The sequence below is a fragment of the Polypterus senegalus genome, chromosome 1, assembly GCF_016835505.1.
Source record: "Polypterus senegalus isolate Bchr_013 chromosome 1, ASM1683550v1, whole genome shotgun sequence".
NCBI classification, from domain to species: Eukaryota; Metazoa; Chordata; class Cladistia; order Polypteriformes; family Polypteridae; genus Polypterus; species Polypterus senegalus.
The window spans coordinates 165,752,408-165,767,376 of NC_053154.1; the positions used below are offsets into that span (position 1 = coordinate 165,752,408).

The 14,969-nt window shown below is 39.3% G+C and overlaps 1 protein-coding gene across 1 annotated transcript in view; it reads right to left on the reverse strand.

Annotated features, from left to right (window-relative positions):
• The window catches only part of ing5a (inhibitor of growth family, member 5a), a 32,042-nt gene that overhangs the window by 4,076 nt on the left and 12,997 nt on the right, over positions 1-14,969 (reverse strand). The window contains exons 4-7 of the mRNA XM_039762140.1: positions 14,821-14,932; positions 14,484-14,577; positions 9,777-9,912; positions 2,611-2,672 (exon numbers count right to left, since the gene is read on the reverse strand). Coding sequence (XP_039618074.1) covers positions 2,611-2,672; positions 9,777-9,912; positions 14,484-14,577; positions 14,821-14,932 — 404 coding nt within the window. The remainder of the gene's footprint in view (positions 1-2,610; positions 2,673-9,776; positions 9,913-14,483; positions 14,578-14,820; positions 14,933-14,969) is intronic.

Here is a 14,969-nt window from a genome sequence, read left to right on the forward strand (position 1 = left end):
GGTACAGGTTGATGAAGTGTGGACAGTTTTATTGTACTTTTTAATCAAAGCCTTCACGGATATATATTGCCAGGCTGATACAGTGGAACACTTTAAAAAAACTGTTAAAAACTCATTATTTTAACATGGCTTTCTCATAGCTTCATTTTAGTTTAACTCTGATGTTCTGTATATGCATTTAATTATCATACTGATATCTGTACTAACCCCTGCTTTCTCTGCTGTTCTTTTTCCGGTTTTCTGTGGTGGCGATCTGCGCCACCACCGCTCGATCAAAGCATCATTGCTGTCACTACATTGATGGATTGAAGGCCAGAGGTCCACATGACCATCATCATCAAATTCTTCCATGTGAATCCTGAAAACCATGAGGACTGACCGAGATCATTTATGTTAGGTAGAATGCCTAGAGGGGGCTGGGCGGTCTAATGGCCTTGGAACCCCTGCAGATTTTTTTTTTCCTCTAGTCGTCTGGAGTTTTTTTTTTCTGTCCTCCCTGGCCATCGGACTTTACTTTTATTCTATGCTCATTAGTATTGCCTAAATTTATTTTTATATTTTGTCGTTTTTTCTTCCTTCATCCTGTAAAGCATTTTGAGCTACATCATTTGTATGAAAATGTGCTATATAAATAAATATTGTTGTTGTTTTTATCAAAGACTTGATATGGTAAATTAAATAACAACCGAGGACAATGTTTTTGAGCAAGTAGAAGTAATTAGTAACTTTCACTGCTTCTTCTTAGTACACATTAACTCAAGCTCATATTATGTTGGAATAGTTATGATTCACAGCAATTATAAACTATTTAGTTATCCTTATAGTATTACTGAATACCACTATTGGTATTGTCCCATGTCTCATCCTACAGCAATATCCATGTATCCACAATCACTCACCTCCAGAATCAAGAGTACAAACAAGGTATTTAATGTTTTAACTAATTACTGCATTGTTTTTTTTTTTTTTAAATATACATGACCTGAAATTGATGCCTGCAACACATTACAAAAAATCTGGGATGAGGAAGTTTAGGATTAATAACAATATGACAAATTGAAATTACAAGGTGATGTAAAACACATTATGTATAACAGGGCAGGCAATCATGTTATAATATATAAAGAACCTCAAAAAAAGGGGTAGCCATTCAATGGCAAAGATTGGTTAAGATTCACTAATTTGCCAACAGATGCATCAGCAAATAATCCAGCATTTTGAGAAAAAACATTCGCCAAAGACAAATATGTAGGGTTTTGGGCATTTCACCTTCTACAGTGCACAATTAAAAGGAATACAGTCAAATCTTAGTGCATAAAGGGCAAAGTCGACAACCACTTCTGAATGTGCATGAGTCCTCAGATGGTCTTAAAAACTTCATGAGTCTGTAATGGATATTATGACATCCACAGCTGCAAGATAAAGCTTTACATGCAAACCAGAAGTCATACATAAACAGAAACTAGAAGTGCCGCCACCTTTCCTTGGATCAGTCTCATCAAAAGATGATTCCACTCTATTTTCCATGTTTTGTGGTCTGATAAGTCAACACATCAAACAGTTTTTGAAAAAAGAAATAGCTGCAATGCCTCATGGGCAAAAGAGGAAAAGGAACATTCAAGCCACTATCACCATCAAGTCCAAAAGCCAGTGTCTCACACAGTATAGTGTTTGTCAGTGCTATTTGAATGGGTAACTTGAATGTCTGCGAGGATAAGATTAATGCAGAAACACATGTACACATTTTGTAGCAATATATGCTGCCATCCAGACGTGGTCTTTTTCAGGGAAGTCCCTACATTTTCCAGCATGACAATGGCAAACACATTCCACCTAGACTACTGTACAAGAGCAAGGCTACACAAGCAGAGAGTGCAGGTACTAGATTGACCTGCCTGCATTCCTGATCTTAATGATTGAGAGCGTATGGTGCATTATAAAGCAGAACATATGGTAACAAATACCCTGTACAATTGTACAGTTTAAGACAGTTTAAGACTTGCATAATGTATGAAAGAGTTGAAATTCTACTTGCTAAACTTTACCAATTTTGTGGCTTCAGTGCCCAAATGTTTAATAAGTGTGATTAAAAGAAATTGTAATGTCACACAGTGGTAAACACTTAACTGTCAACACTCTATTGGAGTGTGTTGCAGTCATCAGATCTGACATGCATATATATCTCTGTATTATAAAAGAAAATCTTGAGACGAGACTATTGCCAAGAGATTTTTTCAAATAACAATCTGCTTAAACTGTACATTTGCTTCCCTATATGTGAGCAGCAGAGCTGTGAAATCAGGGGTTGGCAAGCGAAGTGTGCAGGGGGCAGAGCCCACCAGTTTTAAAAAAAAACACATACTCAAGTTAAAACATCAAATAATTTGTTGCTGTAGTTTTTTCAGTGTGGTACTGGGTAAATGCAATTTACAAATACTGTAACTCCTTTTTGTTTTTATTAACATTTTTTAACATACTTGTCAGCATTTACATTGGATGTGCTTACTGTATTAAGGAACAGCTCAATATTGGTATTTCTGTCAAAAAATGTCATCAGTGCACCCCTGACAAATATAATAGTTAAAGTTTTTTTCTTTCATGTATACATACCATTTTCCTTTTGGCTTTGTTGTGAGATCAACACATGCAAAGTGGAACCACTCTATTGGACACTGTAAGAAACATGTACAGTATTAGGTAAAGAAATCTATAGATATATACATTACCAAGAAAATCATTTAACTCTGGTACCAAATTAATACTGAAAAAAATCAATGTGATCTCACTTCTAAAAACACAATGAAAATGTACTAACTGTTCTCAAGCCTCAGTGTGACTCAGAAAAGCAAGGGCAACAAATAGTTATTAAAACACTGCTTGGTTAATTCCATTTAACTCAACACAACAAATGAACAAACAGTTTCCTATTCAGATTCTGACAGTGTGTTCGCCAGTAATTGCATATGATACGACATGTGCACAAGATCAATGTCAAACCTCATGTAGGAAAGATGAAGACCTTCATGGACATCAAGATTTATCCTTCACTGTGCTTAAAACCTTGGCACTACAAGGTGGAACTACAGCACCCTAATTTTACAAACTCACCACTATGTAGTTACTTGGTGATATGACTACACAGTTTTATAAAAATATTGGATAAAGTTTATTGAAAAAAAAAATTATAATTAACTTTGATTTAAGAACTGTGACTAGACATAATAGTTGCACATTTTCATTTTAAGAACATGAACTACATATAGAACATCTATATGGACTCTGTAAATCTGTATTACCAGAAGTAGTATGTGTAACGCTAACACAACAGCAGACACTTCAAAGACAGCTGTCATTTTTCAGCAATATACCCAACAGACTTGTATTAACCATCTACATATACATCATCATCATTAACCTTGAATTTAAATCACATACAAAGACAATCCTAAATCCACAACACATTGCTTACTATGGTATTTTGATGTGTAACAGTTACTTAATATAATAAACTTTATTATAGGCCTGAGTTACTGGTCAGGAGCAGTCCAAAAGAATATATAAATATTCCGGGTTTATTATAAAAACAGCCTTTAAGTGAAAGTCTATCCCTTCAAATGTATTATTCCTTCTCCAGTTCACATAACCTGGCATTGTGAACTCATCAGCTTTGCTATTCATGTGACTAAGCAGTATAGGCCTTTCTCTGTGACATTCCAAATCCTTAAAACCTGTTAGCTCAGATAAATGAATTGCTCAAATTACCAAACACGTTCCCATCCTACACAGTTCCTTTTAGTTTTTTAGTTTTTATATATTATTTTATATACCTTTTTCTTTGAACTTCACTGTTAAGCTCTTGAACATCTCTCAAGGATTTATCTTTCACTCAGCTCTATCCAGCATTAAATTACCAAAGTTTGTTTACAGTTGTCAGTCAGTCATTATCCAACCCGCTATATCCTAACACAGGGTCACGGGGGTCTGCTGGAGGGAATCTAAGCCAGCACAGGGTGCAAGGCAGGAACAAATCCCAGGCAGGGTGCCATCCCACTGCAAGACACACAAACACACACACCAAGCACACACTAGGGACAATTTAGGATTGCCAATGCACCTAACCTGCATGTCTTTGGACTGTGGGAAGAAACCGGAGCACCTGGAGGAAACCCACACATACATGGGGTGAACATGCAAACTCCATGCAGAAAGCAAACCCTGGTCTCCTTACTGCAAGGCAGCAGCGCTACCACTGCGCCACCGTGCTGCCCTGTTTACAGTTGTATTTTTGTTTTCTTTGCTAGTTCTTTCCTATCGATTTAGTTATTTTTTTAAGCACAACCAACAATATTGCTTCTAGTAAGCCATCAGGATATTAATTATCCTATGATATACTACTCCAGGGATATGCTAAAATTAACACTAAATATTATATGTACAGTAAAAATAATATGTGAATAAAAATAAATATATGAAAGTTAAGAAAGAAACAATGAAGCAAATTTTAGCAGCTGAGCCATAATTCAGTTCTATACCCATTCTGCAGCTGAGATGATGAAGCGCATTTCTGCAAATTACACAGCTATAAGACTTGTAGTATGTTAATTTTCTCTATCATAAAATAACACACAGTTGTCCCCAAATATCCAACTTAAAGGCTTGCAGATTGTTTGATGTGCCCCAATATCTAGCTTTACCCTCATTTTATCAGTTGTCTGGTTTTGAAAGTGTGATGCAGAAATCAATAAACAGTTGTTCCTAAAGGAGAATAAGAATATATGTGTAACTTCCAGCACACACTAATGGGCGAGTCAAATGGTTTACACAAAGAAACAATACAATGCTAATGCTATATTTGGTTTTTGCCCAAAACCAACTGCAAAATTTACATTTCGAATTGCTCCAACCCCCACAAAAAATAACAAGCTCTAAAATTCACCTGACAGTCAATTTTCTGAGGTCCTTCAATTTTCTAAATCTGTCCCTACTTTTTTTTTTAACATATGTTCTAATTTAAAGATTCCTGTGTAAAAAACAAAGTTTTACATGAACCCTTTACTTCTGAACTCCCGTTAAATTAATTGTTTTAATGTTTTCATGGTTTATTTTGTTATTGCTTATGCCCATGTACAAATCCAGAATCAGAAAACAACTTAATTTTCTAGAATTCACTAACCAATGCTACTTCTTTTGCCAAGTCTTTTCCCAAAAACACGGAAAATCAACCAGGCTGATTTAAATGCCAGCACACTTACTGACATCATAGTGATGTAACTTCCTGTATATGGCCCTAGCAATTCTTTGCTGCAACCATCCATCCATCCATCCTCTTCCGCTTATCCAAGGTCGGGTCGCGGGGGCAGCAGCCTGAGCAGAGGCTTAGACTTCCCTCTCCCCAGCCATTTCTTCTAGCTCTTCTGGGAGAATCCAAAGGCGTTCCCAGGCCAGCCGGGAGACATAGTTCCTCCAGCGTGTCCTGGGTCTTCCCCGGGGCCTCTCCCGGTTGGACGTGCCCGGAACACCTCACCAGGGAGACATCCAGGAGGCATCCTGATAAGATGCCTGAGTCACCTAATCTGATTCCTCTCGATGTGGAGGAGCAGCGGCTCTACTCTAAGCCCCTCCCAGATGACTGAGCTTCTCACCCTATCTTTAAGGGAAAGCCCAGACACCCTGCGGAGGAAACTCATTTCAGCCGATTGTATTCGCGATCTTGTTCTTTCAGTCTCTACCCATAACTCATGACCATAGGTGAGGGTAGGAGCGTAGATCAACTGGTAAATTGAGAGCTTTTCCTTATGGCTCAGCTCCTTTTTCACCACGACAGACCGATGCAGAGCCGCACCGATCCGCCTGTCGATCTCACGCTCCATTCTTCCCTCACTCGTGAACAAGACCCAGAGATATACGTGAACTCCTCCACTTGGGACAGGATCTCTCCCCCAACCCTGAGAGGGCAGTCCACCCTTTTTCAGCTCAGGACCATGGTCTCGGATTTGGAGGTGCTGATTCCCACCCCAGCCGCTTCATACTCAGCTGTGAACCGATTCAGAGAGAGCTGAAGATCACGGCCTGATGAAGCAAACAGGACAACATTATCTGCAAAAAGCAGTGACCCAATCCTGAGTCCACCAAACTGGACCCCCTCAACACCCTGGCTGCACCTAGAAATTCTGCCCACAAAAGTTATGAACAGAATCGGTGACAAAGGGCAGCCCTGGTGAAGTCCAACTCTCACTGGACACGGGCTCGACTTACTGCTGGCAATGCGGACCAAGCTCTGACACCGGTTGTACAGGGACCTAACAGCTCTTATCAGGGGGTCCGGTACCCCATACTCCTGGAGCACCCCCCACAGAATTCCCCGAGGGACATGGTCGAACGCCTTTTCCAAGTCCACAAAACACATGTAGACTGGTTGGGCAAACTCTCACGCACCCTCCAGGATTCTGCTAAGGGTGTAGAGCTGGTCCACTGTTCCGCGACCAGGATGAAAACCACACCGTTCCTCCTGAATCCGAGGTTTGACTATCCAACAGATCCTCCTCTCCAGAACCCCCGAATAGAGTTCTGCAGGGAGGCTGAGGAGTGTGATCCCTCTGTAGTTGGAACACACCCTCCAGTCCCCCTTTTTAAAGAGGGGGACCACCACCCCGGTCTACCAATCCAGAGGCACTGTCCCCGATGTCCATGCGATGTTGCAGAGACGTGTCAACCAAGACAGTCCTACAACATCCAGAGCCTTGAGGAACTTTTTTGACCACCTTGGTGACCTCAGCCCCAGAGATGGGGGAACCCACCTCTGAGTCCCCAGGCTGCTTCCTCATTGGAAGGCATGTTACTGGGACTGAGGAGGTCTTCGAAGTACTCCCCCCACCGACCCACAATGTCCCAAGTCGAGGTCAGCAGCTCACCATCCCCACCATATACGGTGTTGACACTGCACTGCTTCCCCCTCCTGAGACGCCGGACGGTGGACCAGAATCTCCTCGAAGCCGTCCGAAAGTCGTTCTCCATGGCCTCCCCAAACTCCTCCCATGCCCGAGTTTTTGCCTCAGCAACCATGCATTGCGCATGGCCTGTCGGTACCCATTAGCTGCCTCCAGAGTCCCACAGGACAAAAGGGTCCGGTAAGACTCCTTCTTCAGCTTGATGGCATTCCTCACCGCCGGTGTCCACCAACGGGTTCGGGGGTTGCCGCCATGACAGGCACCGACCACCTTACGGCCACAGATCCGGTCAGCCGCCTCAACAATAGAGGCACGGAACATGGCCCTTTCGGACTCAATGTCCCCCACTTCCCTCGGGACATGGTCGAAGTTCTGCCGGAGGTGGGAGTTGAAGCTACTTCTGACAGGGGACTCTGCCAGACATTCCCAGCAGACCCTCACAACACATTTGGGCCTGCCAGGCCTAACCGGCATCCTCCCCCACCATCGAAGCCAACTCACCACCAGGTGGTGATCAGTTGACAGCTCTGCCCCTCTCTTCACCCGAGTGTCCAAGACATGTGGCCGCAAGTCCGATGACATGACCACAAAGTCGATCATCGAACTGAGGCCTAGGGTGTCCTGGTGTCCTGCAACCACGTGACAGAAATTCAAAATGATGGCATGCATGTCAAGGCAAACATGGCATTGCGGCAGAACAATAAACAATTGAACATTAAGTATTAGCTAAACGAAAGTTAAATAATAAACTCTACAACACAAATATTACATAGAAAACAGATTCATGACAGTTTTTCTGATAGCTGCCAGAATTCTACTGCATTTAGAAAGGTACTCATCACATACTATTTAAGAGAGAGGTCACTCTTCACCGACAGTGCAGATTAATTTGATTAGACAATCTGCATGTTGTGTTCTAAAAAGTGTGTTCCCTTTCTTGTTGCTGTCAGGTAGTTACTGTGCTTTGGGAAGCGTTTGGCTATGCCCCTGCCAAATACCCACTTCATTTAGCAGTGGACAGGAGATTTTCTCCCACCTGATGAACTAAAATGTTTCATATACAAAATTGATTGGATCAATTTAAACATTTAATAACTTTAAAGAGCATCAATTAAACAATTTTCTTAAAATTCCTGTCATAAACATTACTAAGACACTAGCCAACCTGCGGCATAAAATACGCCTAATAATTATTTATTTATGTGTGAGCACTTCCTGAAAGACACAGTTTTCCAAATGGGGAGGGTTTGAGGATACAACTGTCAGTGAATGAAAAGATGGAACTCTGGAGAGAGCAACATACAATTGTCCGTGACCGAAAACAGATTTTGGCAGATACAGGCATATCTTTTTGAAAATTTGGCCCTGTGGCTTATTAATTGTCATTGCAAACGCCAATCTAACTGGAAATTGTCTACGTGTAAAAGTAAAAGCCAAATTTGAATCTCATGGGGTCAGGAAAATCCGGGGAATAAGGACAGTTTGTGAGGTAGCAGATGTCATAGTCTTACACTCCAGTACATTGTGGTGAATGCTGGTAACAGAAAGTCTAGTGCCATTACAGAGACGGATCTCCTCAACCATGTGAAAATCCATACAACACAAACATTTGTCTGCAGCCACGCTGATGTGATGTCACCTTTCCACTATCCTCTTCCTGAAAAACATTTACAAACGCATTTCACACCGGAATTTCAATGCAACATTTGCTCAAAAACCTTCACGCTCCAGAAATATCTCAAAGCACATTTAAACACACACTCCACTGAACAAACGCATTCCACACAGGTCTTTCAATGCACTATTTGTTCGAAAACGTTCCGACTGCAGAGATATCTCAACGCATATTTAAAATCACACTCCACTGAACGAATTATGCAATGTGAACATTGCCAGCAATGCTTCAAAACAACTCATGCACTCAAGAAGCACTTACAAACTCATTCCAATTCCTTTCAGTTTCAAATCACAAACCCCATGCACAGTCATAGCGTTCAGTTTTACGCTGTTTTTCAAAAAGAAACCACCATTCCCGTTCAAGAACATAACATTGGCCTACCTACCGCAGTATATACTTCTTGCAGTGCTCTTCATTGGCCATCGGAGGAGTTGGCGGGCCTGGCCCAGTCATGCGTATCCCATGGTCTTACAGTTGGCGAGCGGGGCTCGTGTGAGTTGGCGGGCGTGGCTCTTGCGTGCGTCTTGCATGCCCTTAGTGAATGGCGGGCGGGGCTCCGTCGTACGTTCCCCATGACGCAGGAGGAGGGTTAGAGTGGGCAGTCGGGGCTCTGTTGTGCGTACCCCATGGTCGGGCGACTTTGTCGATTATCTATATAGGAAAGCAGCCGGAACCGAAAAGAACAATGAAAAGTCAACGGTAGACACGGGAGGAGGGTTACAGTTGGCGGGCAGGACTATGTTGTGCGTATCCCATGACACGGGAGGAGGGTTAGAGTTGGCGGGCGGGGCTCTGTCGAGCGTATCCCATGGTCTTAGAGTTGGTGGGCGGGGCTCTGTGAGTTGGAAGGCCTGGACCTGTTGTGCGTATCCCATAGTCTTACAGTTGGCGGGCGGGGCTCTGTGAGTTGGTGGGCATGGCTCTCTGTCTTGCGTGCCCTTAGTGAATTATATATATAGATTATGTATCACAATACCAATTTATAATACTATCAAAGATATAGATTTTCTTAGTAAGGTGTCACAAGATAAACATTTAACCAATAATAAATCAATTGATTCACTGTGTATCCAAGGGGAAACAAACTAACCAATGTTGATCAATGATTGATTAATACTGTTATAGTTGCTAAAACATAAGGACATATTTACATCATTGTTGTCACATCCAATCATTTCTCCATAAGAAACCTGGTGACAGAGGCAATATGTTGGTTCATTTGGATCAACAGGCATATCCAACACATCTGATGGGTGCACAGCAAGAATGGAATCACTGTAATCAGAACTGAAAAAAGAAAAAAAAATGGAAGAATTAATGTGACACATTTTAAAAAGGTACTTTACAATATTCTGACTGTTTAAAACAATGGTCGTTAAACAGATTTGACCTTGGGGCCAAATACTCACAATACAAATACATTTTGGACTTGGCCAGGCTCCCCAGTGTAACATGCCAACCCCCCAACACCCATCCTTCCTAAACACTGATTTGCACACACCTCACACAATTTACAGACACACACACACACTTATTCATGGTTGAACACTCTTTTGTAATTGCACATTCGCTCACAACACACACATTAGGTCAATTTAAACCTGAAAAATGTCTCTCTATACAAGACAATGAATCAAAAGTGTATGTTGCACTGAATTAATTTTGTTATCACTCTAACTGCAAACTAAATCATTTAAATTCAAATTTTTTTATGAAAATCTATAGTGGAGTTGGTTTTTGTGTTATTTAAGATGAGTGTCTCTTAGCTTTTTCTGTGAATCACTGGCTTGATTGTACTTAGCAATGGACAGATTTTTGCTTAAAAGCAGGAGTTCTCAAATTCTCAGTCTTTAGAATGTGGATGCAAGTTTTTATTTCAATGGTTTACACAAATCAATGGGCCACTCCTACTTCTACCTCTAACTGATAAATTAGTCAAGACTTTTTTATATCTTGTCTTTTGCGTTAAGGAAAACATCCCAGTATGACATTTATATGTGAATTAAATTCAGCAATTTGTACATTTTGCCAAAGCTTTGAATCCTTAACTTATTTTACCATATTCTTTTTATTTCACCTTTTGCTGAGGAATTTATTCTCTTTATTGCGCAATGATAAGCAGTACACACAAATGCAAATGGCACTAAATTAAAAAAAATGAGCAGGTATTTCAGTGCCATGTTTATTTGTGTGCTAATTAGAAAGAAAAGTTTTTTAGACAACCTCAAAATTAAAAAAGCAAACTATTAAAAAAGTAAACAAAAATCAGTATAACACATAAAAATGATTGTTACAATAAAATCAAAATTTAACAAACCAAATTGGCAATGTCTGGATTGACAAGAAACTGGGAAACAGCACGTGAAGGCAGGGACCCATTTTAAAGCAGAAGATGGCTGGGATGAACACTTGCAGCCACTGTTTTCCAGTGGATTGAACTTGAGTACAAATAGTATACAGCAATTAGTATCTGATGGCTATACTATAACTGTTCTGTTAAATATAGATCTATCTGAATATAAATACAATTTTTAAAAAAAGAAAGAAAACTAACAATGGTCATAGCTAATCATGCAAAAAAATATCAAAAAACGTTCATACTATATTAAAACGAAAACTGCTACAAGAGAGTCAATGTTTTAATAACAAGTGAATCAGAAAGTTCATATTTACAATTAAACCATTCATGAAATGTTCAGCCAACCTGACCTGTCTGATCCAAACTGTAGTGGTCATTTTAATAAAATAGCAGTGGCCAGGAGTGAATTGTACATATTTAATTGGAGCTTGCTACTAATAAATCTATGGATTGTTTTTTTTTTTTAATCTGTGAAACACATACTTCCATCTGCACTTCATCTTCATGTCTTGGAAGAAATCACACAAAAGTTGAGTGAAAGATGGTGTGAGTCAGGTTGGTTCATATATCTTTAGCCATTAATTAACTAAGCTACAACACAGATGTGGCACAATTATGCATTTATGACCAATAATTTAACTGTACTCAACAGTAACAGCCAGGGCTGTGGAGTCGGAGACAATTTTGGATACCTGGAGTCGGTAAAAATGTACCGACTCCAACTCCTAATAAATTTAAATTGTAATGAAAAAAAAATACTGCAAGTTCAAATGTCCCATTTCACAATCAATAGTCATAATTAAGTACTTCTCTGATGTAGGAATAAAACCCAGTTCAAAGTTCATTTGAGTGTAAACAAGTGTAATGATGTAGGTGTAGGTGTGTGTTATGGCCTGATGTGTGTTCAGGGGTTCTGTCTGCACTCTCCACATATGCTCCCACCCAGGGCTGAACTTTACCATAACTTTGCACACCACCTGTTCTACAAGATTTTGAAATTAAATAGGAACTGATTCTATGTATTGTGACAGATAACGCTTCTAATATGTTAAGCACAACTGAGAAAATGAATAAAGTAGATGAAGAAAGGGACAAACAGATATTAGAGGAAGACAGTCCTGCAAGTATTGGAGAAAGTGAAACCGAAGAGAATAGGGAAATTTTGGATAACATTGCTGAAGAAGCATTTAAGCTTACTACTATTCAATATATGCATTGTGAAGCCTGTTCATACTCTGCAACTTGCAATAAGAGATGGATTGAAAGATCGTCATGCAGCTACTCTAACTGGCAAATTCAGGCAAGTAACTGTTGCAGCCAGGGCCCCTAAAACAGATGCCATTTTGAAAAGACGTGCAGGAAACGGAGCCATTTTGGATCAAACAACACGCTGGTGAAGCACTTATTTGATGGTAAAGCCTTGCTTGAACTAAAAGACTTTCTTGAAGAACTAGACAATGAAAATGTTTTATTAACTGAAAGCCAGTAGGCACAAGTAAAAGAACTGGAAAGTCTACTTTCTTACCCCTTTACTGTCACCAAGAGGTTGCAATATGACTATAACACCGAGTAAATTTTTCTTGGAATGGAAGAGCTTGATATACTGCCTGAACAAAAGTGGAAGGTTAATAGCTGATGGCATCATATCTTCAATGCAGAAAAGAGAGATAGTCTCTTACTGGATAATCAAATCTTGTTAGCTGTTATTTATGTTGAGCCAATTAGTTGAATTTTGTTGAGCAGTGACCAGATTGCTAATGGAAAAAAGGCACTCTATGATGTAGCAGTTCGCATGAAGGGATTACTACTACCTGAAACACCACCACTGGATGAGGCTATAAGCACTGGTAACTCAGGATCATCCTCTTCAAATGAAGAATTAAGACTTTGATTCCTACTTGGACAAAATGGAAGTTTCTAAAGCAAAGAGACGTCGCTTATAAGTGATTCCAGCAGGAGTTTTTTTAAAGAATTAAAAGAAGTTGAAAAGTTTGATCACTCGTTAAAACGGACTGTAGAAGAAGCCAGATAATATTAGTGATGTGGCTAGAACTGTAACAGCAATGCAACCCACCCAAGTCAGTGTTGAAAGACTATTTTCAGCTCTAAAAATAATCAAGTCAGATTTAGGAGATTCTATGAAAGATGATCTGGGAGAAGCAATTCTGTTTCTTAGAACACTGCATTGAGTTAATTTTGGATGGCATTTAACAGCTATTCTACTCTACAACTGTATTCCAAGTTTAATATATAAACTGTTTTTTGTTCATGTAGTTAAGCTTTGTTTTTGTTTTAAAACTACTAAAGAATGTGGTTTCTATTTTTTGAACTGGTAAAGTTCCTGTTTCTGATTTTTATGCTCGCTACTACTTTATAGCCACTTGCTAAAAACAATAAATAAAACCTTATTGTTTTCATTTTTTTGTTTAACTGGCCAATATGGTAGAGCGTCAGCTTCCTAGCCAGTAGTTCTGTTGTTAAATGACGTGTATGTTGCCTTCCTTCAGTCAACATGTAAAACACATTAGCATATTAAATACAGAGGAGTCGGAGTCAGGGAGTCAAAGTTAGAAGTACTGGAAACTAAGGAGTCGAAGTCTACCTACTCCACAGCCCTGGTAACAGCACTCATATGCTGGATTGAGTTTTAGAATACCTGAACACTTGCCCATGTTGCTTTTGCATCATTTAAAATTTATGTGGCAAACAAAGTAAATAATTTAATTATCTGATGTGAACTGTACAGTACAGACTATGAAACTGAAGCAGCAAACATTAACTGAATTGTTTCATTTTATTAAGCATTGTCTCCGGTGTCCCACGTGGCTCATTAGTATGAATTCAGCAGTTTCAAACAGACAGCATGGCTAAATCTGACATCATCAGTTTCTGTTCTTCCATTCACCTAAAACCAATCAGCTTTAAACTTGGCGTCTGACATTAGAAACCAAGATTTGCACGAAAAAAATGAAAAATCTCATTTATAAAAATTAAAAGATCATTCTCAATCACAACAACATACAGAAAACACTCTAATCTTTTAAATTCTTAAGGAACACAGTTTTTTAATCTGCTCTTAAAAAATGTGAAATTGTATAGCTAAAATCATTAATTCCTTCATTTATGATGTTAAAGGCTCTCTTTAAACCTGATGGGCTAACGTGTTCCAGAAACAACAGGAACCCAACAACTCCAGGTTGATGCTTTGCAGATTCCTGAGGTTTACAGATTCTATATAATTTTTATATAACTGAAAAAAAAAAAATACTTTCGAAGACACCTTAGGGCCTTTTAATGATCCTATATTTAGAATATCTGTAATACTTTAAGATACATTTTTACAAAATATTTAATTTGTGCAAATTTATCGGAATTGTAAATTGCAATATTTTTTTACACTTTCTTGTACTGAGAAGAAGTTTATATTATTTCTTTGTTTACCCAAGCATACACAAGCAAAGACACTGCATTCACGGTTTTTAAAGGTCTTGCTTCTTACCCAGTTTTCAATTTCTTCTTCTTTGGGGACTCTTCATCAGAACCCTTCCTACCACGTCCTTTAGGCGTCTTTTTGTCTTTCTGCCCTCTGCCTTCTACACATAAAGGATATAGATATTAGTAAATAATAGAAAGCAGATATTACTAACTCCATTTACATAAGCTTTCCACATGGATTGCCTGTAATTCAACAATGTAATCTTCAGATTACTGCAAGTTATAATAAAGCAAGCAAATGTGAACAATAGAAAGCAGTAAAAATATGACAGCTGACAAATAAATCTCAGAAGGACATTTTGACAAAAACAGTAAACTAATTAGGCATTCAAGTCTCTTACTCTTCATGCCTCTTCCTTCAGGACTCTCATAACCGCTCACTTCTAGTTTCTCTTTCAGGTCTGCTTCAAACCGTGCCAAGTCTGCATCTAGTCGTCGGATATGCTTATCCACCTGAACAAACAAAAGGAATCAGTCATTCAATGTTAAT